Source organism: Eremomyces bilateralis, assembly GCF_010015585.1.
Source record: "Eremomyces bilateralis CBS 781.70 unplaced genomic scaffold P152scaffold_11, whole genome shotgun sequence".
NCBI lineage: Eukaryota > Fungi > Ascomycota > Dothideomycetes > Eremomycetales > Eremomycetaceae > Eremomyces > Eremomyces bilateralis.
Genome location: NW_022985077.1, coordinates 48,102 through 71,678, shown reverse-complemented (window position 1 = coordinate 71,678; position 23,577 = coordinate 48,102). Strand labels below are relative to the sequence as shown.

Here is a 23,577-nt window from a genome sequence, read left to right as displayed (position 1 = left end):
CGGCAATCGCTGCGTCGTCCGATTTCTTGCTTGCTCTTGAATGTCCAGTGTCTAGACCGCTTGAATGGTCTGTGACTGCATGGTCGGTGATGATAAGACAAGCAAGATCTGCCGCTTATACAAGTTTGCATTGGAGGTAAAATATCGAATTCAAGCCTCAAGCGGAGGTGGCCATGAGATGTCAGAAACTGAGAACAGGTTCCCTGTCGTCGTCGAGTGGAAGCAGCTGAAGATACCGCCGAACCCCAAAGCAGCTAGCGGCTGCAAGGAGCTTTGACAACGATGCATCTCCTTCGCTTCGATCACGCAGCTGCTTCAAACTCCAGCATCTACGTGGCAGCCCAGTCGTCCTGGTATTTCCCGATTGAATGACGGGCTGACTTTGATATTGGATGGAGCGAGGACATGAGCGATCTACAGTTTCATTCCGAGGCCGACTTCACCCAACGCGACACCTGCGCTGCGATTTCGATCATCTTCTCCTCCTGCAGACGGCGTCCAACCAACTGAACCCCAACCTTCGCCCCGTCATACATATCCAGGTCGTCTAGGGAAGGGCTGCGTTAGCCATGGGAGCTATACGGGAGCGGAGTGGTCACTTACAATTTTCGAATTCCAACTTCTCCGCCTCGCTGCGCGGAGTGAATGAAGGATCGACCACATCCACCGCCTTATCTGTTCTCAGCACCGGGATGACGACGGTGGTCCAATCCAGGGCGTTGACCCACGACGTGTACGCGTAATGCGTGTACATCTCTCTCCGCGCCGCAGGATACGGAGACACGGGACTGATGATGGCGTCGATGGGCCGTCCGTTCTTCGTGAGCGACACGGTGCTGTTCCAGTAATCCATGAGCTCCTTGCGCAACTCCCGAATTGTGACGTTCATAGCTGCAACCTCGGAGGCGGTCGCCTGCGTTCGGGGGGTGGTTGGGACGATTGGGGCAAGTTGGGGGGCCGGTTCCTCGTGGGCCAGTGCGAAAGCATTGTAGGCATCCACTCCGCCATCTGACATGAATACTCCCATCTGGCATCTGATTAGCTGTGAAGAGGGGTTGTCGATGGATTTGGGCTTACCGCTATGTCACTTATCGCCCCGATAGATTTGGGTGGACTCCATTCAATGACCTACCATATCCCGTCAGTTGAAAGGCACTAAAATACAATGCCAAAACCATGGCGGTAGAAAAGGTAAGAACATCTCCGACTTACTTGATGGCCCTTCTTTTCAATCTCCGCTTTCACCTTCTCAAGAGCCCTACGCACTGATGGGTAAGGTCTGATTTCTCCATCGTCCCAAAAAATCGCGAAGGTGAGACCCCCATCCTCTGTGGCGCGTCGAGACACTTGCTCTCCCACTTCCTCTCTCCACGGCAGTTCCACAACCATGGGATCGTAACTCCACGGCTGCATCCCCAACAACGCCTTTGTCACCAATTTCAAGCCTCCAGGGGTTGAAGACAGCGGGCCAACCACGCTCAGGATGCTGTTCTGCCCATCCATGCTGTTCGCCATCCCTTCATAGGGAAGTCTCCCCGAGCTCGGCCGCAACCCATATAGGCCATTGAACGCCGCCGGGATTCGGATACTGCCGCCGATATCAGTGCCGAACCCAACGACGCTCCCACCCGCGCCGATGAGCGCGCCTTCACCCCCTGAGCTACCGCCAGAACTCAGGTTTCGGTTCGCCGAGTTCCAGCAGTAATCGATAATGTTATTGACGGTCTCGCCAGACATAAGAGTAGAAGGAACCGCAGTCTTGCAGTACAAGACCGCGCCTAGATCCTTCAGATCTTTCACCATGAGGCTTTCGTGCACGCGCTCTTTTCCCGTGCCTTTCTTCCCTTCGAACGTCCCGATCCAGCCGAGATATCCCATCGTCGTCTCAACCCCTTTAACGTGGAATTGGTCCTTGAGACTGACTGGTAGACCATGTAAGACTCCCTTTGGTTTCCCGGTCGAGGTAAGATGCTCATCGAGGGCGCGAGCCGCCTCGAGGGCTTGCTGGGGGAAGAACTCATGGAGGCAGTTAAGCTTGACGTGTAATCAGTAATCCTAAACGTCTACAATATGCAGGAGAGCAGAAAATCTCGCCTCACCACTTGATGCGCAATCGCGGCTCGATGACAGAACGCGCTTGCGATATCGACCGCCTTCCACCGTCCCGCAGACGCCAATTCCACGACCTTCTCGGCATCGCTCGAGGTGATTTCGATTTCTTCCGGTGTCAGATATTGGTGCATCCACACGCCAGATATATCCCGTTGTTCTGCGGGGGGGGGAATGGTGGGGAGCACCCATTCTTTAGGAATCTGGGCGATGGTTGATTCGCGCTTTTGCTTTGCGAGCGCTCTCCAATCCATATTGGAATCGAATTTACTGTATTACTTGTATATGATTTACAAACAGGAAGATGTTGTGCTTCGTGCGCGGCTTTATTACTCCACAGATGTGGTGATATATTTCCCCACGATCAATTGATAAGCTTCGTGGGGCTCCACAATGGACTCCTCGGGTACTCTGCGCACCGCGAGCTACTGTGAGGGGTCCGAGTAATCCGGTCAAACCCCTGTTTTTCACTCCACCACAAAATGCATCACCAATATAAATCAATCGATACATTACTATCACAAAGGCTAACCGCTCTAAAAACATCATAGATGGAAAGAACAGGCTAATATTTAGTATACCAGCCCTTTGCCTCAGGTACAGCCTGCAGACGACGCGGTAAACTCTCAATTAGCGCGTTTACCTTGTCTTGGCCGATGGAATTCCAGGCCTCTATTATTGCGCGCATCATCTTGATCCTATCAACCTGGTTATTCTTTAGACTACCAAAATCTGGGTATTTTTGGTGTAAATAACCTTTCATCTGCTTCCAAATGTGCTCAATTGGATTCAGGTCTGGGCTATAAGGTGGCCAATCGATGCAAGCAATCTGATGGTCTTGGAACCACCTAGTCGACAACTTTGAGGTATGAATTCGCGCGTTATCTTGCATGAATAGCTTCTCTAGCGTATGGAACGGTAGGAGTCCCTCTTCGAGAGCCTGTATATACGACTTTGACGTAAATCCGCCTTTTACAGCCTCCTCATCTCGCTCCATAATGATCAACTCGCTCTTACCACGCCTCGATATACAACCTCAGACCATTATCGATATCTCAGCCTTCACATGTTCGCCGTTATGGACTGTGTCTTTCTTGAAATGGTCCTCCGGAAGGCAAAAGACCCAACATAGGCGGTGCGGCCGATTCTGGACGCTTGATTCATCGGAAAACTCGACGTCCTATACGATGAGCGATTAGCGGGGCAACGCGGGGCTATAGCACAGTTAGACTAACCATCAATTGCTCGATTTTAGGAAGCCAGTACCTTGCGAATTCGAGCCATTTACGGGCTCCCTCTTCCGTTAATTGGATCTTCTTACGCATACGCCATTTGCGGTAGTATTTGGACCCCCGGAGCGCGCGTTTGACGGTCGACTTGGACGGGGTGCCTTGGTCGCATGTGAGGGACCGCGCCAGCTCGTTGTGCGTGACCTTCGGGTTTTTTTATTTGTTGTTGAAGATAACGGAAGTCAGGTTCCGTGATCATCTTGGTCGGTGTCCTTTTGGGAGAGACTTGAACGTTCGTTGCGTACCGAACTTCTCAATTGTGTAGTCGATGGTTGAGGGCGAGCATCCGACCTCGCGCGCAATCGCTCGTTTAGACATTAGGCCCGCGTCGACCATTCCAATGATTGCAGATCGCTGTTCTGGCGTAAGATTTGCATCCTTACGCCGATTCCCGCTAATTTCACCCAAAATTGAGCGTTCCATCATTAAAATTGATGAAGATATTGATCATCTAAGATCTAGAGTCGGTTTGACGCGTCTCGTGGTTGTTGGGGCCTGTGCACGATTTGACCGGATTACTTCATTACTCATTACTCTGACCCCACACAGTACCTCTACTCCGCATGCACTAAAAAGATTCATGGAACATCATTCGGTACATACTCATATTGTCGGTCGTGGCTATTTGGAATTTGTTCGTGTAGGTAGTAGTCATTATATCATGTACGGATGTCTCGTGGAATCAATTCCGAGGTAGCACGATTGCCCTGATTTCAGGGTCCGTGAAGCAGTGTAACGGTGATCACGAATCACTTAATCAAGCATCTTCTCCTCCCAGTTATCAGCCAGCAAGTCCATATCCGGCAATGTCTCGATCAGATCATCCTCTAGATCAACCTTTCCGAAAATGGCTCGATAACCCTCGGGGTCGTCTCTCCGAACCTGCAGCCAACCCCGCTGAACAAACCGTCCGCCTGCAAGTATCTCATCTGCTTTCAAATCACGTAGCGCACCGTCCTCTCCAGTGGGCGGCCCATTTCTCGCAGATTTCGGTCTTGCATGGCATAATTGTTGAAATAGATGAGGCCAGAGTTGTGCCCGGAACTCGTCCTTTTCACTTTCGGTTTCGGCTAGGGAGCGAATTAAACGAATATCTAGTAGTATTGCATTGGAAGCCGGGAACATACCGTTGGTTTGATACAAGTGGACACACCTCTGAAGTTCGGTGATCAAAGCCAGTTTCTGCCCCAATGTCCATTCGAGTGTCCTCTGGTACGTATTTGTCGGGTGCTCGAATACCGACACCCTCTCGAATCGTTCACCATTGGCATCCGTACCCATCGAGGACTCTCGGGGTTTGACAGCAGTCGTGCCAAGGATCATTTTTTCCCAGCTGATGTCACGGCACAGCTTGTCGTCTTCCTCCTGTTTCCCGCGTTTCCGGGGAGGCTCCGGTTCGTGCTTGTTTCGCTCCACGAAAAGTTCATAGAGACGAACCTCCTTGCGGCACAGTTCACGCTTCTCCCGCTCAATTTCAAGTTGTTGCCTCGTTTGCTCAGCTTGCGCCTCCCCCCTCTCCTCCTCTTCATCGTCATCATCTTCTTCTTCGATAACAAGGCTGGAGTTACTCCCTGGACCTCGGGCTCTGGAACGGACGAGCTCATGACCATTCGCAACAACCAGCCGTTCCGGATGCTGGTTTCGAATCATCTTGTGAAGAAATGTATGAACGCGTCGTAATTTGGCAACCACCTGGTTACGGAGGGGCCCTCGGTATCCGAACTCGGGTCGAGGCAGGATTCGCAAAGCCTCATCATATGTCGAGACGATCAACCCTAGTAACTGATCCAACGCGCCCAAGATCTCGGGCGTGAATCCGAAGTCCGATCCTTGATGAAACTCGTCGTGATCGTCCTGAAAGGGTTGATCAAGGTGACGGACGAAGTGTTCGAGCATTTGTAGAAGGGCCGGGATGACGACGGTGAAAATTTCGGCACGAAGGCTAATAGATCCCTCGGCCATACGCAGTATTGGTTTCATGAAATTCTTAAGTTCGCCAGTTGTCTCAACCACGGCGTAGATGGCGGAATATTCGTCCCCTTCCAGAAAGTTCGAGCGGCGGATCCGCTTCACGCAAGATCGTATTGATTCGACATTGTCAATCTTGGACGGTCTCCAAACACTCGTATCGCACTTAAAGCCTTTAAAGTCTTTTAGTGCACGGTCAATTTCCGGCCGTTGTCCGTAGATGGGATTCTTGGATAGCAGGGAGCCTTCATCTTCCTCGCTACTGGTGTCATCTCCATCTTCATCTCCGCTCTCATCATCTTGTACGAAGAGCGAAGGATCTTGTGCTTGGCCTTCGTCTTCTGATTCGAATACTAGTCGCGTTCGCTTCCGTGTCACTCCATTCATTTGAGCCGCTCCTCTTGGTGAACTCTTCGGCTGATTAGACCTGGTAGAGCTAGACACGTGCCCGTTCATTTGATCTTGCTCGCCAAGCACGTAGGATTCTCTCCGTTTTCCTAGTGCGGGCACTACAACTCCGATGAGCTCACCCACAGACCGAGCCCATCCGCCTGATTGTCTAGTCGTAGATCGAGGCACTGATTGTGGGGATTCGTCTCTCTGGCGTTTTGATCGTCTATCGCCTTCCACCGGTGGCAGCTCGCCGCCAGATTGTCCACTCGCAGAGCTAGACACTGATTGTGAGGGTTCATTTCTCTGCCTCTTCGATGGCCTGTCGTTGAGCGGGCCGCCAAACTCCAGTTCATCCAACTGATGGGCTCTTCGTTTCGTAGAATTCGTTGATTCAGCTGGTTCTTCGGATAATGGTTCTGGAGAGGTCACATTCTCGTCACTTTCCGGCGCAAGAATATGCTTGTTCCTGCTCTGTGACTTCTGTTGTCGAGTACGCGACGGTTGAATTCGTGGAGACGGTTCGGGTGTAGTGGTGATATCATATTGATTACCATTACCGCTCTGCAATGAATTCTGATGCTGGAGCAGCTGTCGGGTCGGACGTTTTAGTTTACCGCGCTTGTACCGCGCAGCGTTCAAGAGGTTGGCGGACTCGGTCGCGGACTCGATCACAGACTCGGGCGACTTCGTATCGGCCGCGAACCGGACGGATTTCGTGGACCCAGGAGAAGCGACATGCGCCTCAACAGGATTCGGCGGTGGTGTCTGATCGTCCCGTACGTTTCTTACTTCGCTCAGCAGTTGGGAAGAGGGGTCCGCCATGGTGGGAGCGATATAGGTCGATAGCGCAAAATCGGGATCGGAGTCGAGGGTTAGATCGTCGAGCGCATTCCGTTCGTATAGTAGATATTTCACCGCTCTAGAACGCAGTCAATGATATAGCCAGCCGGAGTGGTTCTGCAACGCCGGTCACCTGCGCGGCGGGAGTGGACGTTGTCGGCGCATTATTGGCCTGCGGATGCGGTTCGGAAAGAGGGTGCTAGCGAGGGATATTCGGCGGCGTGAGGAGTCGGTCGAGGTCTATTAGAAAAATATGGCGAGTTTGGTAGTGGTTAGGTATTCTGGGTATTCTTGGATTTGATATCGAAGGTCTCCAGTTCCGGGGATGAGGTGGATCAACCGTACCGGTAGTGATGACGATCGATGCCGTGGGATGGTCCTGCAAGGATTCCAAAGGAGGCGTCAAAACTAAATCCATATAAATCGCATACAAAGCCGTTGGCTGGCGAACAGAATAGTTAAAGCCTTATTGCCTGAGGCATCATTGCCCAATCCACCATCAGACATCCAGACCAGACTGGATCCAACTGTCAATCAAAGTCATCATCTGAAGCGTTACTATAATCTCTAATGAACGACGATTGAACCAGAGCGACGATTCCTCATCCATTGTTCAACCGCTGCGCTATTGATAAAGTTCCTATCAAGTGGCCGGTCTAGCTTAACCGCTTACCCAGACTGGTGCCATCATGGACTCGAGGCGGAGCCTGACAGTGCTCCCATCAGGGGAACCGCACAGCTTCGTTACGCCTTCAAAACAGATCAACGAAGGCGAGGATGTCTCCGTGTTTCTCCAGTCGCTTGCATACCGGGATATCATGACGTTTTTGCTCCAGCTCAATGCGTCCATGTTTCCACGAAAAGACAAGGATCAACCATCAAAATATCACGCATGGGCTCTCGACGCTGAGCACGTCTCGTTCTCAAAACCGGTCCTCGGAATACGGGATTTGATTCAAGAGCTGGTAAAGATTATCGACGAGGTTCCGCCGGATACTGGGCCGAGACGGTTTGGAAACGTTAGTTTCAGAAAATGGTATCAGATCGTGGAGGAGCGGTTACCGCAACTCATGGATCGATGTTTGCCCAGTCATGTGCTGGAGTTCCCTTCAAGTCCAGATCTACCATCAGATACGGTGGATAGCACCGTATCATCGAGGACCGAGCTGGAATCCTACCTGCTTGGAAGCTTTGGCAGTGCACAGCGATTGGACTACGGAACAGGTCACGAGCTCAGCTTTCTGGCGTTCCTGGGCTGCATCTGGAAGCTCGGGGGGTTTGATCTGTCCCACAGTGGCAATGAAGAGCGTGGAATTGTACTCGGTGTTATAGAACCGTACGCTTGTCTCCTCGCGTAACTATGGGTTGGTGAATCTGCAAGACACTGACAATAACAGCTATCTGCGGTTAATCCGCAAACTCATCCTCACATATACGCTAGAGCCAGCTGGATCACATGGAGTATGGGGTCTCGATGATCATTCCTTCGTCCCCTACATCTTTGGGTCAGCGCAACTGTCACCCCCTATCTCCCCCGATGAAGATATCCCCACTGAAGGCTCTGTCCCGGACGCTCCCAGCGCATCAGATGTCGCCAAAAAGCCGGCAGTAGAGCGGGAAAGGAAGCAGAACATGTACTTCAGCGCCATCGGATTCATCTACGACGTCAAGAGAGGGCCCTTCTGGGAGCATAGCCCGATCCTGTACGACGTGTCGGGCGTCACGGCAGGGTGGGCGAAAATCAACAAGGTATGCTCGCATCCCCTACTTTAGTCATACCGTACTTGGTGGCTAATGAATATAAAGGGGATGATCAAAATGTACAACGCCGAAGTCCTCTCCAAGTTCCCCGTAGTCCAACATTTCCGCTTTGGATCGCTGTTCCGCTGGGAGCGCGACCCTCACGCCGCTGCATCCGCTCCATCCAGCCACATCCAAGCGCACCAAGGGATCGCGAAAACGACCGACCCAGCCGCGGGAGGTGGACCCTCAACATCCATCCCAGCGGCCCAGCAAGCTTCGCAGGCGACTAAAGCGCCGTGGGCGGCCGGCTCTGCGCAGGGAGTTATTGGCCTCCGCCAAGGACGCCCAACCCCTCCGTCAAGGACGCCTGTTGCGCTTGCTTCCGAGGCGACTGGAAGGGCAAATACTCGCCTGCCGCCGCCGACGGCTGCTCCGTGGGCCAAGCCGGAATCGTCGGGTACTCGCGAGGAGAAGAATCCGCCGACAGAGTTTGTGCAAACGAAGACTCCGTGGGCGAGGTAGCGGAGAGAGAGGGAGTCACTTTCAAGAGGGTTCTAGACGGAGGATGTGACAGCTGTTATGTGGACTGATCGCGGTGGTTGCTCGGCGTGGGTGTTTGAGATCACTCTCATCTCTATCATGAGACCCATCGTCGTACATAGCCTGCGGTTATCAGGCGATCGCCCAGCACCAGCACTTGGGGGTCTTCAGTTCAAGTACGCGAGGGAATGCAGAGGAGCTGTAAACAAGACCGGTTGCTTGAATAACGTCCTTGACCGATATGATGATGAGATGGTACTTCATGCCATATGGACGAGACCGCGACAGACCGCGAGAGGAATGAGAGAGTTTGGTTGCTGTGGACGCGCTAAAAATACATGAAACTCCCGGGTAACGTGGGGGTAAAACGAGCGTCACACCCGTTGCCCTGGTGTTTGATCCAGAAATACCTCAGTTATAGAAGCAATCAGGGCAGAGAACGGAGAAGAATAAACCATCCAAGCACATCAATCGTTGCCAAGTGCAAACCTGTCGATCCTCACGATCCTTCGCCAGAGCCCCGATGATAGCTGCATGCGATTAACCGCGGAGGATCATCGTTTCAGGGACATGTTGGGCGCTGTTGGCCCTCCGCAATTCCAGCTGGGAGCTTAGGCCCGTTAGCGCTCATCGCCCCCCGGCAACTGCAGGGTCTTTCTGGCAATGTACCCCCCCTTCCCCCCAAAAGTCCAGCCGCCCCCAGCGATCAGCGAATGCCACTCCGAGCTCCTTCAAATCACCGACTTCATATAACAATTCCGTATCCGTCCATCCTTCTCCATCTCACACTTTCTTCCACCGTCCATCTCTCCTGAAATCATAAAGTATGTATTGTCTAGGTCTAAGATTGAGTGATAGCTACTTATCATCAACAGGAAGCCTGTCGATCGTGGCCGTGGTCTTGTGATATCCTTATCCCTTCGATTCCCAACCCCAATCATGCCTGGTGTCCGTAAGTCAACCCTGATGTCGCGCTCTCCCTATTCACAACACCCAAACATCACCTATCCTTTTCCATATCAAGATCCAAACCCGCAAGCCATCGTAACCCACCCCCCCACGCCCTACGCCCACACCAACCCCATCAAACAAACCACTAACCACCCATCCATCCAGCCCTCGACGCGGTCGACAAGCTGAAGGGCGCCTTCAAGGGCCTCTTCCGGAAGAAGTCCAAGAAACCCGTCGCTGAAGCCGCCAAACCCACCGAACCTACCCCAACTGCCCCCGCTGCCGCCGCAGACGCCAAACCGACCGCGACAACCCCCGCCGCTCCAGCTCCTGCAACTGCTCCGGCTCCCGCTGCGGCTGCGGCTGCAGCTCCCGCGACGGCCCCTGCGGCAGATGCTGCGAAGCCTGCTGCCGATGCTCCTAAGCCAGCTGAACCCTCCGCCGAGCCTGCGAAACCCGAGCCCGCTGCGGCTCCCGCCGCCGCCGCGACCGAGCCAGCAAAGGCCCCGGCGGCAGCCCCAGCTAGTACGTCCCCTTCGTCCCCTCTGTCGTACGCGTGACCATTTCAGGAGCCGGTTGCTAACGTCGCTTTTCTAGAAACCGCCGCTACCCCTGCCGCTGCTGAGAAGCCTGCTCCCGCGCCCGCCGCCGCGCCCGCTGTTGATGCACCGGCGACGACCGCTGCGGCCAAGCCGGTGAAAGATGCGGCTCCTGCAGCTCCACTGACGACCGCTGCGGCCGCTCCGGCGAAGGATGCCACGCCTGCCGCTCCGGCGAAGGATGCCACGCCTGCCGCTCCGGCGAAGGATGCCACGCCTGCCGCTCCGGCGAAGGATGCCACGCCTGCCGCTCCGGCGAAGGATGCCACGCCTGCCGCTCCGGCGAAGGATGCAGCGCCCGCTGCTACTCCCGCTACCGAACCGGCCAAGGAAGGGATGAGTGCTACAAGTGGGCCGTTGGAGGATAATCCTACCTTGACTACCGCGAAGTGAGGGTTATCTACCAATGCCAGCAAATAGCAATCCTATGCTTTAAAACGGACGAGCGGAGCGTTGGGCATTGTAGGGTGTGGATAGTCCGAAGAGACTAGGGAGAACAAACGAGTATCGATGGTGGTTGTATTGCGCGAGCGAGTTCGTACTTCGTTATTGCTTCGGTGGATCAGAGAGGACACGCGACCGCGGCGGTCCGATGTTTCTAATATACCCCACGTCTAGTTTATCATCAGCGGGTTCACATGTAGTTCAAATGAAGCGAGTTCCATTCCACCTCGCGTGATGAACCCGGAGAAGTGGGTAGGTTTGGCAGTTTAACGTATTTGCTGTCATTTTCACCGATCAACCCCAAGACAATTATCATACACATGACGTACCACCGGCCTCGCTAATCGAAACGAAGACGGAAGATTCGCTTCTTTCTAGCGTACTCGTAAGAGCAGAGATGCCAAAACGTCTCGAAACGCCAACCTGATGCAATCGCCGAATTGTTCCCAACAATCCATACCCGGGAATAATATACCCCTCGAAAATCGCATTTGGAATACACTGAAGCAGAGGATCGGAGCGTCGTCGCTCACGCAAGCACCTTGCCAGCCGTCGCGGCCTCGGGAGGCGGAGGGGGGAGTTCTAGCCTCGTGTTGTCGGCCATCATTCGCTGGAAGCCGATGCCGACGCCCTCGATGACGGCGATGAGGATTGCGCACCCGATCGCGCCGTTTCGCATCTGTCGGAGTCCACCACGGACCGCCAGCGAGCCGCCGGTGAAAAAGCCAGCGATGATTGCATTCCACGGGTCTTCTTTCCGTCTACGGGGAAGTTAGCGTTGTCGATATCGAGAGGACGTTGGACGTAGGGACGAACCGAACGGCCTTGACGGCGCAGTCATAGCTAGAGAACAAGCCGCCCCAGACGCCAAAGTTCCCTCCCAGTACCGGTGCTCGAGCCTTGATTGCCGTGAGTGCTATCATCAGTCAGCTTGTCATTCCTCTCTCCCGAGTTCGCCGAACGTACCGCCTATTCTTCGTTCGCCATAGGGACTGTTCCGATAGCCTTTAACACCGTGCCACACTACCACTATGTAAGTTCCCGCTCGAAGAATCGGAATCGAAGTCATTTACCTGCGCCTCCGATCGCCTGATGAATGAATCTCGTTAGCTATAGCCTCGAACGACGGCATGGAAATCCTTACCCCCATACAGAATGCGCCTCCGAAATCATTTAGGGCCACCCACGGACATGGATCTCGCGTGTGATCCATTGCTGTGTGATTCAAGTGCTGTCGTGATTGATGGTCCCCCGAGCAAGCGGTACTCTGCCGTTCCTCAGATCGTGATGGGATGGGTGGAGGGTGTAAACGTTCGCTGTTGGGAGAATCAATCGACTGCTGAACTTTGAAGATGCAGGGTGTTGCTTCAAAAGTTCCAGCCTTGGCAAAGTTTTATCACGTGACCGCGCCACTTCCCTGCATCTGCACGTGATTTAGACCCTCAATTCAATTCATTCTCCCCTTGATTCATCCCATTGTTCGGTTACGAGTTACATATTAAATCGTCGTCTTCGCACGTAACAAGGGTTGATCAATATGGCCAAGAATTGATAAATGCGCCCCCTTCATAGGTTCAAAAACGGCCAGGCCTACCTACCAGAGGGCTGACACTCTGCTTCTGACTCGTCCCGTCCGTGAGAAACTGAGAACTGAGAATACCCTCGATATCCCTTACTTCGTAGCAGCTGCCTAGTAGTACGGCACATCTTCGTCACCGTGATGTCGATACTGGCGTCCCGCCATTCATGCAACTTAATCTCCTTGCTTAAACGATCGATCAGATGGCCGATTGTGTAGATCGATGTTGTTCCACGACATACGCCACAAGATCGTAGGTACAGTATAAGCCGTATCAGCCCCCCTTCTCTCCTTACTGTCCTTCCACAGTCTCTTATCTTCATTTTCTTCTCACAGTCTCTATCCATTTCTCCTTCCATTTCTCCTCAAGTCCAACATGTCAACCCCAAAACCCACCATCATCCTCGTCCACGGCGCCTTCCACGGCCCCTGGTGCTTCTCCCCCCTCTCCCACTCCCTCCGCGCCAAATCCCTCCCCTGCATCGACGACCTCGCCCTTCCCAGCGCCGGCTCCGCCCGCCCCCTCCAAGTCGACGTCGAAGCCCTGCGCGCCGTCCTCCACCAAGTCATAGACAAGGACGGCAACGATTGCGTCCTCGTCATGCACTCCTACGGCGGCGTCGTCGGCGGCGAAGCCATCCGTGGCTTCGGCGTGAAGGACCGCGGCGCGGGGCCGTGCGTACGGCGAACGGTGTACATCGCGACGAGCTTGCCGGTCGTGGGGCAGTCACATTGGGAGCTGACGGCGGAGTGGGCGGCGAAATCGGGGGTGGATATGGGGAGCGTGGCAGAAATAAGGGTAGGTTGCGGGCGACGGAATCGAGCTTGGGTGCGGCGTGCTGATTTGTGTAGGATGATGGGGAGGTCGCGTGGATCGCGAGCCCGGAGATGTTTTATAATGGGCTGCCGAAGGAGAAGCAGGAAGAGATGTCGGGGAAGCTGAAGACCCAGTCGGTGGCGTAAGTCCACAGGCTTCGAGGCTTCGTGTGCGCGCTAATACGTCGTACATAGAGCTCTCGGCACGCCGGTTGAATATGCGGGACACTCCGATAGCCCTGGCTGGTTCTTGATGTGCACCAAGGATCTCGTGGTGTCACTGGCACAGCAGAAGTATATCGTGGCGCTGCCGGGCGTCGATATTGAGCGGTCCGAGGAGATCGAGACGGGTCATACCCCTTTTTTGACGCATCCGGATGAGGTGGCTGATTTCATCGCTCGAGCGGCGGAGGTCTGATATATTTTCGTTCCTCGGAAGCGGGGCTTGTCAACTCCGTATTCATATCACTGTTACATCGTTTAGACTCCAGACCGTATTCAATGGTGGTGAAAACCAAGCCCGCATTTTCGGGCCAAGCTCTTAAGTGAATATTGTTTTGAAGTCAATCACATTCCCAACTATCCATCTAAAGGTGTCTTAAACCCGCGCGTGCTCCTCTCACCAACCTTCACCGGGAACATCATAGTACAACTCCGTAATCAACCTACAATCCGATCCCCCAATGCGCCATAAAATGCCGTAGTAAGCATTCCGCACAGGAATCGCCGCCACGCCATTATGAATTCCATGAAAATCGCAACGCTCGCCATTCGATATACGGAAACCCATCCGTGCCCCACCCTCCTTCAATCGCTCACAGCTCGATCAACGCCTCCTCTTTCTGCGGCTGCGGCGCGTGCTGCGGCGCACTCGGGAACGCGGATCCCGCTATCCCCGCCCCCGGCGGCTGGTACGCCGGCGTCTGTGCCCAGCTCTGCGGCTGTGGTTGGCCCTGCGGCGGGGCCTGCTGTTGGTTCCAATACTGCTGCGGCGGCGGTTGGGTCTGCTGGGGTGGAGGATGTTGGGGGGCCGCGTGGGATTGGGGAGGGTTGGGGGAGAAACTTTGCGGGGGGGCCGCGTGGGAGGGTTGGGGGGAGGTCGCTTGGTCGGCGTAGTAGAAGGCGGTGGCGTCGTCGGCTGCTGCGGGGTTTGAGGGGGCGTATTGGCTGGGAGGTTGGGAGGGTTGGGGTTGGTTGGGTGGATAGGCGTGCGAGGATGTGCGTTGAGGGATATGGGGGGAGGCGTGGGCCGGGGGGGTGTGTTCGTAGGGGTTACTGGCGCTTGGGGCACGCTGTTGCGGATGGGCTGGCGCGTGAGAGTGCTGGGAGTAAGTTCTTCCTGGCTGATATCGGGTATCATGTCCAGGCTGATTGTACTTTGGAGGGGCGGATGATCGATTGTCGTAGGGTGAATGCGGAGCTTGATTTGGCGCTGGGTAACCCCCATATGTTGGCTGCGGTTGGCCGTATGGCTCGGGAGGGACGGAATCGCCAGCATAATAGCTCTCAGGACCGCCGGTGGGAGGAGCAGTAGGGGGGCCAGTCGGATTGGACGCAATGCTGGGATATAAGTTTGATGGGGGTTGCTGCGGTGGCGCCATTCCATAATGGCTAGGTTGGCTATATGTGTGGGATAGCCGCTCTTCAAGCATCCGGTCATAATATCGGACAACAGTCGAGAGCTTGGCGTGTAGATCGAGGAGCGTATCTAATAAACTCGTCAGTATTGTGCCTAGTCATCCTTACGGAATTGTCCTACCATGTTTGCTCATGGTTTCTCCATAGGTTCGGGCCAGTTTGGGACGTAGTCTCCCGATGTTCTCGTATAGCTCCTGGATTTGTGGCTCTCTGAGGATCGTTCCGGGCGGCTGATGTTGGAGCCTTTCAACAAGAGTCGCGAACAAGCTAATGTTCTCTGCCTCTGCAGGTGTGAGTTCGTAATCATTCTTCGGGGCGAAGGCGGGTGGTTTGCCATTCGATGTTTCGGTCTGTTGCTTGAGCTGAGCAGCATGCTGCTTTTTCTGTTCTTCCATGTCCGCCAAGGACGCAGCAATCGCCGCTTTCAGATCCGGGTCATCATCCTCTTCAGGCTGTTTTGATGACTTTGAATTCCCATTGACCGCTGTTGGCTTGGTATTCTGAAGCTGCGACTGCGGAACATATCCATGTCCAGGCTGACCCCCCTTGCTTTCCTCCAGGCTCATCTCCAATGCCCGCTTTAAATCGGCATCGAAGCTATCGGCAACTTTCGCGTCTCGAGGCTGCATAGATGATTGGTATACCGTTTTGCTTGACTTAGCCGCATCGACCGCTGTTGGAGCGGGCACCTCCTTCGGCTTTTCGGTCAGCTTCGTATAGCAACCATCATCGACGCGGACAGCCTGGTTGATTCCCAGGTGAGGGAGCGGCAGGGTCTTGCTTGAGCAAGAATGACAGAAAACGCCTCCACAATTCCGGCAGTGGTGTTTACGATTCGTAAATGTGAACGGGGTCCGGCAGCGCATGCAAACGTCCGACTCGATCCATTCTGGAGGTGCGCTGCTGTCAAACATGCTGCTCGCCACGTCCGGCTTTGGCGGAAACTTGAATCCTTCGCGTTGAAGCGTCTTGTATACTTCGTTGATGTATGAGAGGCTACTCCGGCTCTCCGAAGCGGCAGCCCAGGCTTGGATCAGCTCCAGGATCTTGCCTTTGACATCCTCGTTGGGTGCAGCCGCTCCGTACGCTTTGAGAAGGGAGGTAAGGTTGTCCATAAACTCGCGAGAGGCGATTTCGGTGATGAAATGCAAGCCGCCATTTTTGACGCATGTGTCGGTCAGCTATAAGAGGATGTCTGTTAGTGAGTGATCGGCAACCAACGGACTACGGGTGGGTGGCCATACATTCAGTGCGGAGAGCTGGACATTAGGGTTCTTGTGGCCTATTCGTTTCTTCAAGGATCGCATCGCTTCTCGAGGTTGAACGGTCTTTGATCGGATGGTATCCGATATCTCAAGATTGAGCGCGATATCTTCCCTGCGATCGGTCAGCGTTGCCTATACTCTGGTCTCCGACGATGTTTGGTCATACAAGCTTGAAGAGGTCGCACGCTCTATTTGCTCATCCAGAGCGCTATTCGAGGAAGAGAACCAGCCTGCCATGATTGCAACCTGGCCAACTGAGATACACTACCGGCTTCGTGTAAACCTGAGGGATGCGGCGGATGAGGGAGTGGCAAGGTACAGGTAGCGTGAGCGAAGGTCGAGTGGTTCGGGGACTGTATTATCGCTATGATCGGTCAAGAATCACCGGCGAATCCAGATCGTGGAACCGGACTATCGATGACAAGATGTAGGCAGAGTATGGAAGCTGGAGGTAACGGTCGTGCAAGTGTTCATCGACAACGCAACGTTCCTACTGCGTAATGCTGGGAGCTCAAGACGGTGGCCTGGTCACTGGTGCTGCACAGTGTCATGTCGGTGCAGGCGGAGGTGGAGGTGGCCGGGGTGCAGTGTGGCGCAAGTGGCGCAAGTGGCGGGGCGATGTGGCGGCTCTGCGACTAAGCCACACTAGCAAGGATGTGGTATCCACTCAATTATTTGTTGCCTAACTGCCTGAATGGAAACCCATCACTGTCGCATGAGACCCCCCCGTCCCACTGATACGCAACAGAAGTCCATAGTCATCGTTGACGCTGCGGAACGTACCGCAATTCACAAATCACCTCCGATATATGCCTTTCCCTGAGACGATAGAAGTCTGCTTTATAAACTGACAAAGGCAGACCATTCACCTCTCGCCTCAACTTCCCTACAGCCCGAAGCCACCGGGCACCGCCCGGCCATATCCGTCATCACTCACCCTCGAACCGAGATCGTCGTTCCGCCCCAAACCATCCTTCAAGACTCAAGGCTCATACCGAAGAGTTATTGTTCCCAGGATGGGTAGAGTTCGAAGATGAACGCTCCCGCGCCATATTCTCCAAGGCAATCGCACATCTCTGCCCGTGGGTACGCCATGAATGGCCATCCCCATCATGGGGGCGACGGAAGCTCAATACCAGAAAGATGGACGGGAGGGGAGAGAAATGGTAGCGGAGGACCTCCAGTCGGACCAGCGATGAGGCATTTCATTGATATCACCGTTCTCGCACAAGGGAGGGTGAACAACATCGATCAGCAGGCTCCTGTATGCGTCGACATCACCGTTCCGTTCCGCGCCACTAACTTATAGCAGATGAACTTCTTGGTGACTGAAGCCAGTCAAGCACTGTCAGTTAGCGAGTCGCTGCTTACCTTCAAGCGGAGCCCCGACCTAGCGTATATCGAATATCTAGTCGCATACGAGATCGTCGTTAATCGGATCCCACGCCACATTGACTATATCACGTTACAAACGGATCGAGGTACCCTGCATCGCATGTATCGGGATCTTGTAAAGGTATGCAAGTCTTTCTTAAAGTTGTCTTTGTCACGTGTTTGACTGAAGTAAAGGATACATTGGTCTAACCTCCTGTGCAGAAGATTCAGAGCAAAGAGTCGCAGTTCTCGAATATCAAAGAGATAATCATCAATGACAACCGGAGGAGTGGAATTCTACCAGAAACAAAGGCAGCGTATGATGCCGAGTCTCAGTCCCGGCCTTCAACGGCAGACAGCCCTGATTCATACCAAGGACAACATCACAGAAACTCGATATCGGGCAACGGCGGGAACATGGAATCGTCGCATTACCCATCGGATGCTTCAAAATACTTGGCCTACCGACCAGGAACACCGAACGGTACTTCAGGTCGCTCGACCCCTGCTGACTCATCCAACTCTCCAAGATCGAAGCCGCCTGTGAGACCGAAACCCGAGAATCTACACGGGCGCGTGGTAAACGGGTCAGCCTATCCTCCTGCCGGGTCACGGCTCAGTGATCCACTACGTGAAAGGTTCGCCGGGTTAAGATCCGGAGCAAACGGCGATCGTCCGTCCCAGGAAGGGGCATCATCATACCCTGAGCCCCCGCTGCGCATGCCGTCACCATCTGATTTTGGCACGTCCACGACTACTCGCGCATCGCAATCAGGAGCAGGCGCGCAGCCTAGACCTGCGGGTCCGAGATCGATTCCGAAATCAACTCACCGCCCTCCCCATCCGCCGAAACTTCCATTGGACACGAACTTCAACCCATCGCTTCCAAAAGAACCAAGTCCGACGTATAGCCCAGCTCGCAATATGGCGACTCCCGCTAGCATTCCACCTCCTCGTGCGACACCTCGAAGCATAGTTGGCTCAGGTGGACATTACACCCAGACATCAGGATCCAACTCTCAGTGGTCTGGTACGTCTCAGGAACAATCGTATTTTGACGGTCGGCGCGATGTTTCCTCTCAACAGTCAAGAAGAGCTAGCACCTCGGCGACATTCGGGGCCCACATAAGCCCCAAGAAGCTTTATGACTTGATCAAAATATCGACCGTGCTATTAATTGATGTGCGGCACCGAGACGAATTCGATGAAGGGCATATATACGCTCCCAATGTCATGTGCATCGAGCCGAGTCAGTTGCGGGAAGACATGTCTGCGGATGAATTAGAGGACTCGCTTGTACTGTCACCCGATGGGGAACAGCAATCCTTCTCTCGTCGTCAGGAGTACAGTTACGTGGTCTTCTACGATAAGAACACCGCCTCCGTGAACTTCACAACCCTCACTCCGCGGAATGGATCAGAAGGGGCCATGAAAATCCTTTACGATGCGCTGTTACAGTACAACTCCAAACCTTTGAGGCTCAAGCCGATTCTCCTCCAAGGCGGACTCGACGCATGGATCGAGCTTCTGGGCACTCAGTCCTTGTTGTCTAGCCACACGACCGCGACCAAAGCAATGAAGGCGTCGCGGCCAGCACGTAAAGCGCCAATTCTCCCGGGTAGTGGCCCGATATACGACAAGGCACATCGAGAAGTGCCGGAGATGGAGCCCGAAGAAGTGCAGCATTGGTCAGAGCGGGCACAGCAAGAGAGTTTGCCCATGGACTCCCAGACCTTCGTTCCTGAAAGTGAGGAATACCCGATGGTGCGCACGACAGCGGATTTCCTCCGCCGCTTCCCTGACGTAACCACTTTGGAAAAGCAGTCGATGGTCTCGCCTCCTTCTCGACCGCCCCCTACAAGCTCTCTCCCTACGGTGCCAACAAGGCCGGCACCGGCCGCTCCTAGAGTTAGCTACAACGGTGTACATGAACGAGACTCGACACGTTATCCCACCATCCGAGGTCCCCCGCAAGTTTCCTACAACTACACTTACGATATGCGGGATATTCGGATACCGAAAGCCGGATTGGTTAATTGTGGTAACAGCTGTTTCATGAATTCCGTGGTCCAAGCCTTGAGCGGCACCTTGCGATTATCATCTTTTCTCCGAGACGGCTCGTACCGCAAATATATCCAGACCGAGAATTGGAAAGGTTCCCGGGGTCTCGTCTCGCAGCACTTTTCCAACCTCCTCTTACACCTTTGGCAGAACGATGTCACCGCTGTTCGACCATCCACATTCCGGGTACGTGATCCGCATCATTTCCATCTATGTGCACTAACATGCCGCAGAATCTCATGGGGAGAATTTCGACCAAATGGTCGGATGGTCAACAACAGGACGCGAAGGAATTTTGGGACGTATTGATCGACCTCATGCATGAAGACCTGAACGCCACTTGGAACAATGCACCTCCACACCAGCTCACTCCAGCCGAGGAGGCGAAAAGAGAGCGGATCGGCAAGGCTTTCGCCGCAAAGATCGAATGGAACCGGCATATTAAGCGCAACGAAAGCTTCATTACCAGTCTTTTCGGCGGCCAGTTTACCTCCCGCGTTAAATGCGGGACATGCAGAAATACGTCGACAATATATGAGCCGTTCTTCAGCATCTCTGTCGACATCCCTCGGGGTGGTAATCCGCGGCTCGGGGAGTGCATCGACCGATACTGCGCGGAAGATCAGATTGATGGCCAGTGGAATTGCCCGACCTGCAACCAATATCGCGCTGCCACTAAGCAGGTTACATTCACTCGCGCCCCTGAGATCCTGGTCTTTCATTTTAAGCGCTTCGACGCCTCGTTGTCAGATATCAAGGTCGCCACGCCGGTCAACTTCCCTCTGACCGGGCTAGATCTCGGGCGATGGATGATCCCTCCTCCCACCGACGATGAAATTCAGACCAACACGCGGGACCGCGGGCCAGATGACAGCGCGCTTCCGCCGTCGATGACACCGCCGTATATCTACAATGCATACGCCGTCATTCGGCACATCGGCACCACGATTACGGGGGGCCATTACACCGCCTTGGTCAAGAACCCGGGCATGAATTGCTGGATGCATTATAACGACGCGACGGTGACTGAATTCCGGCCGGAGCAGCGGCATCCGGGCGATGCGTTGCAGAACGGGCAGGCATATTTGGTGTTTTATGAGCGAGTTCGGGCGACATGAGATGAGTAGCGACGGCGTATTCGGCGCAAAGCGGTTGGCTTTTTGGAATGATTTTCGGCTTATAGCTCCGAGTCATATCATGGCGGCGTCAAGCCGGAATTGGATTTCATGACCAGCATTGATATCTTTCGACGATCTAAGTGTTGTAGGTGGAGTCCAGCCTCAACCCAGGTCCTAATTGCGGTGGATGAGAATCTTGACGGCAACTTATCGGACCTCCACCTTCAGTGTGAATAAAGTAGTCCAGTCTTGAACAAATTTATCAACGATGTACAAATGTCACAGACGTGACATCCGAACCGTACTCTAGGAATATACTGTGAAAGGATATCAGGTACAAACTATTACCAATATTGTCGCGAACTTGCACTCCAAACCCTAATCATAGACAAATCGACACTCAGTCATCGCCATGCACTGGCAAGCTAACTAGCCCTTTCATATACACTAGGTCATTGCGCTCTGTTGCCGAACAAAATGCTTGTCCATTACTACTCAGTATTCATCCACCATTGTCAAATCCGGATTCCGTAGCTAATCCATTTTCCCTCTCCCACCCAGGCTTCCGGCAAGACCGACGCGCCTCTTAGAACTATCTTCCACTTTATCATTGTTACTCATCCGAACCCTTCCCGACTCGCCCCAATGGATTCCAGTTACACTGGCCGAAACCGAGCTGGAGAACAGGCATCTCTCGTATTGCCAGCGACGCCTCTTCCCGTTCTTCCCATGACGTTTCCGCCGGTCCGCCACCCCCTCGTATTCTCATATGCCTCCGCATCGCGTCCCAGTCATATTCCCATCCACCGCGCCCTTGAGGAGCCGAAGATCGCCGCTCCGCCTCCGGATGCGATGCCTCGTCTTGCGGGGGCGGCCGACCGTCCAAGTGCTCCGGGCCGCCGCCCCAGACACACAACGAGATAGTTTGTCTGAAGCGTTCAGGCGGGCTGCAGGGTGAGACCTTGCAAGCGGTGGGGGAGGAGGTTTTACCAGCGGTGGAGGGAGCGGTCTTATAGGTCGTGCAGGGCGAGGTTTGACGCCCGGTACAAGTGGGATTTTAGTGGCGGCGCAGGTAGTGATCGTCTGGTACGTCGCTCGACTGCTTCTGGGCCGTAATAACATGCGGTGCATCCGTCTTCGATGTCGGAAGTCGTATGTGCAGCGGCACACCGACATCCAAGCTTGTCCATCACGCGCGCGCTCACAGGAAATGGTGGCGGTGGCGCCAGAGGCTCATCCCTCCACCGCCGTCCGATTCTCCCTCGCCTCCTCCACGTAAGTTAAATCTGCTCTTCTTCTTCTCCTTCTTAGTTCGCTTAGATGCGGCGCGTGCCTGGTCGGGCGTACGCTCTAAGAAGCACATAAACGACATCTCCATCGCCAGGTAGTGCTCCCGGAGACAGCGTCGGCAGGCTCCGGATTTCGACATCGGGCGCGGGCTCCGCGACCTCGAGCCTGGAAGTAGATTTCTTCGGCGAGGAGATCACCGCCCTTGTGGAGAGGTCGGTAGAGGGGACATCGATTCGCCGCGACGGGCATCGGTGCGCTCTTTGCCTTTCTGGGCTATGGGGACGGGGTGAAGTTGAAGGGTTCGAACCGAACTAGGGTTCTTGCCCCTATTACGGCGAATTCATACTTCATTTTATAAGGAACGGCGTTTCGATCATTGGGTCAACATCGTGCACTCTAAAATTTCCGGAGCGAAACAGAGAAGCCGCTAAGAGCGCGGGTTACACATGGTCTAGCATTCAGGCGGGGTATGTCCATGTAGGAGACTTTTACCGTTATAGAACTGACACCGCAAGATTGAAAGAAGAAGCATACTCAGTGAAGACCACGATGGAACGAGACTGTGACTGAAAGTGATGGAATTTGACAGATGCCATTTGCTAGACCATGAAGTCGTCAGTATCAAAGAAAAACCATCGTCATAGCTTTCGTCAAACTCCCGTTACGATTGATCATTATTACACTCATGCCTTCGACTCCTTCGCCTCGCTCTTCTCGTTCTCGTGAAACTTGATACTAACACTATTCACACAGTGCCGCTCATCGGTCGGCGTATCATACCCTTCCCCCTTGAAGATATGTCCCAGGTGCCCGCCGCAGTTGGCGCACACGATCTCTGTCCGCGTCATGCCGAGCGTAGTATCCTCATGGCGCACTACGGCGTTCGGCACGGCGTCAAAAAACGCGGGCCATCCGCACCCGGACTTGAATTTGTGGTTCGCCTTGTAGATCGGCGCGTCGCACGCGGCGCAGTTGTACACGCCGGTGGTGGGCTGGTGTTGGTCGTATTCTCCCGTAAACGGCGCTTCGGTGCCTTTTTCGCGGATGACTTTGAACTGGGCTCGAGGAGAGTCAGTCATGGTGATTGCTTGATTTTGCGGCGGGTGGGCCAAACGGATGGAGTGTGAAGTAGTTTGGACGTCTTACCAGGTGACAGGACTGCCCGCCAGTCGTCGTCAGACTTCTGGACTGGGTATGACATGTTGGAAGATGCTTTGCGGCTGGTGCTAAAGAATGATCCAATGAATGGAATCCCGGACATATGATATACGGGACGAGATGAGTTGCCAGTGGTTCTTTGGAATGGACCTGTTCGTGTGGTGGATTTCGAGAATGCGTATAACGATCGTAGGAGGAATTGGACGTTCAAGAAGCGCATGAGGCTTCCTTTATGGTGCAGAGGGGCAAATATATATGATGGGTAGGGTTTGAGATTTGTATGACCATATATTTGGAATGTTGAAGTTGATATCCCATTGATTTGAGATGACGCCTTGAGATGACGCATCTTGGGGATGAGGGGGCTGGCGTGGGGAATCCCGGTCCATATCGGCTCCAACA

At 54.0% G+C, this 23,577-nt stretch overlaps 10 protein-coding genes across 10 annotated transcripts; 4 read left to right on the top strand and 6 right to left on the bottom strand.

The window, feature by feature from the left end:
• Nucleotides 1-422: 422 nt before the first annotated feature.
• On the bottom strand, nt 423-2,363 carry P152DRAFT_474146 (amidase; the record flags this gene model as incomplete). The annotated part of the gene is made up of 5 exons (XM_033681303.1): nt 423-547; nt 604-1,027; nt 1,078-1,128; nt 1,213-2,034; nt 2,100-2,363. 5 exons carry the CDS (start codon nt 2,361-2,363, stop codon nt 423-425), a joined length of 1,686 nt encoding a protein of 561 aa, XP_033533521.1.
• A 941-nt stretch (nt 2,364-3,304) lies between these two features.
• On the bottom strand, nt 3,305-3,716 carry P152DRAFT_474145 (uncharacterized protein; the record flags this gene model as incomplete). Its single annotated transcript, XM_033681302.1, has 3 exons — nt 3,305-3,323; nt 3,376-3,499; nt 3,644-3,716. 3 exons carry the CDS (start codon nt 3,714-3,716, stop codon nt 3,305-3,307), a joined length of 216 nt encoding a protein of 71 aa, XP_033533520.1.
• A 295-nt stretch (nt 3,717-4,011) lies between these two features.
• P152DRAFT_458839 (uncharacterized protein) lies at nt 4,012-6,972 on the bottom strand. The gene is made up of 2 exons (XM_033679555.1): nt 4,526-6,972; nt 4,012-4,468 (listed from the first exon to the last, which is right to left on the bottom strand). The coding sequence occupies exons 1-2, from the start codon at nt 6,579-6,581 to the stop codon at nt 4,152-4,154; spliced, it is 2,373 nt and encodes a 790-aa protein (XP_033533519.1). The 5' UTR covers nt 6,582-6,972; the 3' UTR covers nt 4,012-4,151.
• A 316-nt stretch (nt 6,973-7,288) lies between these two features.
• Nucleotides 7,289-8,864, top strand: P152DRAFT_474143 (Phosphotyrosyl phosphatase activator; the record flags this gene model as incomplete). The annotated part of the gene is made up of 3 exons (XM_033681301.1): nt 7,289-7,935; nt 7,997-8,348; nt 8,406-8,864. The coding sequence occupies 3 exons, from the start codon at nt 7,289-7,291 to the stop codon at nt 8,862-8,864; spliced, it is 1,458 nt and encodes a 485-aa protein (XP_033533518.1).
• Nucleotides 8,865-9,821: 957 nt separating this feature from the next.
• On the top strand, nt 9,822-10,825 carry P152DRAFT_482461 (uncharacterized protein; the record flags this gene model as incomplete). Its single annotated transcript, XM_033681890.1, has 3 exons — nt 9,822-9,834; nt 9,999-10,358; nt 10,431-10,825. The coding sequence occupies 3 exons, from the start codon at nt 9,822-9,824 to the stop codon at nt 10,823-10,825; spliced, it is 768 nt and encodes a 255-aa protein (XP_033533517.1).
• Nucleotides 10,826-11,435: 610 nt separating this feature from the next.
• On the bottom strand, nt 11,436-12,089 carry P152DRAFT_375438 (mitochondrial import inner membrane translocase subunit tim-17; the record flags this gene model as incomplete). Its single annotated transcript, XM_033675603.1, has 5 exons — nt 11,436-11,637; nt 11,693-11,792; nt 11,843-11,899; nt 11,950-11,965; nt 12,021-12,089. Coding segments are annotated over 5 exons (444 nt in total), but the record flags the coding sequence as incomplete, so codon positions are not given.
• Nucleotides 12,090-12,831: 742 nt separating this feature from the next.
• Nucleotides 12,832-13,689, top strand: P152DRAFT_482459 (alpha/beta-hydrolase; the record flags this gene model as incomplete). Its single annotated transcript, XM_033681889.1, has 3 exons — nt 12,832-13,254; nt 13,308-13,414; nt 13,467-13,689. 3 exons carry the CDS (start codon nt 12,832-12,834, stop codon nt 13,687-13,689), a joined length of 753 nt encoding a protein of 250 aa, XP_033533515.1.
• A 397-nt stretch (nt 13,690-14,086) lies between these two features.
• Nucleotides 14,087-16,411, bottom strand: P152DRAFT_397951 (ubiquitin binding protein; the record flags this gene model as incomplete). Its single annotated transcript, XM_033676436.1, has 4 exons — nt 14,087-14,979; nt 15,031-16,090; nt 16,154-16,286; nt 16,341-16,411. 4 exons carry the CDS (start codon nt 16,409-16,411, stop codon nt 14,087-14,089), a joined length of 2,157 nt encoding a protein of 718 aa, XP_033533514.1.
• Nucleotides 16,412-17,414: 1,003 nt separating this feature from the next.
• Nucleotides 17,415-21,045, top strand: P152DRAFT_436759 (cysteine proteinase). Its single transcript, XM_033677568.1, has 3 exons — nt 17,415-17,690; nt 17,771-19,795; nt 19,843-21,045. The coding sequence occupies exons 1-3, from the start codon at nt 17,487-17,489 to the stop codon at nt 20,725-20,727; spliced, it is 3,114 nt and encodes a 1,037-aa protein (XP_033533513.1). The 5' UTR covers nt 17,415-17,486; the 3' UTR covers nt 20,728-21,045.
• A 1,655-nt stretch (nt 21,046-22,700) lies between these two features.
• On the bottom strand, nt 22,701-23,278 carry P152DRAFT_466751 (putative methionine-R-sulfoxide reductase SelR; the record flags this gene model as incomplete). The annotated part of the gene is made up of 2 exons (XM_033680715.1): nt 22,701-23,077; nt 23,164-23,278. The coding sequence occupies 2 exons, from the start codon at nt 23,276-23,278 to the stop codon at nt 22,701-22,703; spliced, it is 492 nt and encodes a 163-aa protein (XP_033533512.1).
• Between the last annotated feature and the right edge of the window lie 299 nt (nt 23,279-23,577).

Bases quoted from the DNA above. Each gene is read 5' to 3' on its own strand.
- P152DRAFT_458839 (XM_033679555.1), bottom strand. From the start codon at position 6,581: ATGGCGGACCCCTCTTCCCAACTGCTGAGCGAAGTAAGAAACGTACGG. The intron at 4,469-4,525 runs GTATGTTCCCGG...TTCGCTCCCTAG, and splicing joins CCACTTGTATCAAACCAACG to CCGAAACCGAAAGTGAAAAG.
- P152DRAFT_436759 (XM_033677568.1), top strand. From the start codon at position 17,487: ATGAACTTCTTGGTGACTGAAGCCAGTCAAGCACTGTCAGTTAGCGAG. The intron at 17,691-17,770 runs GTATGCAAGTCT...CCTCCTGTGCAG, and splicing joins TGTATCGGGATCTTGTAAAG to AAGATTCAGAGCAAAGAGTC. The intron at 19,796-19,842 runs GTACGTGATCCG...AACATGCCGCAG, and splicing joins TTCGACCATCCACATTCCGG to AATCTCATGGGGAGAATTTC.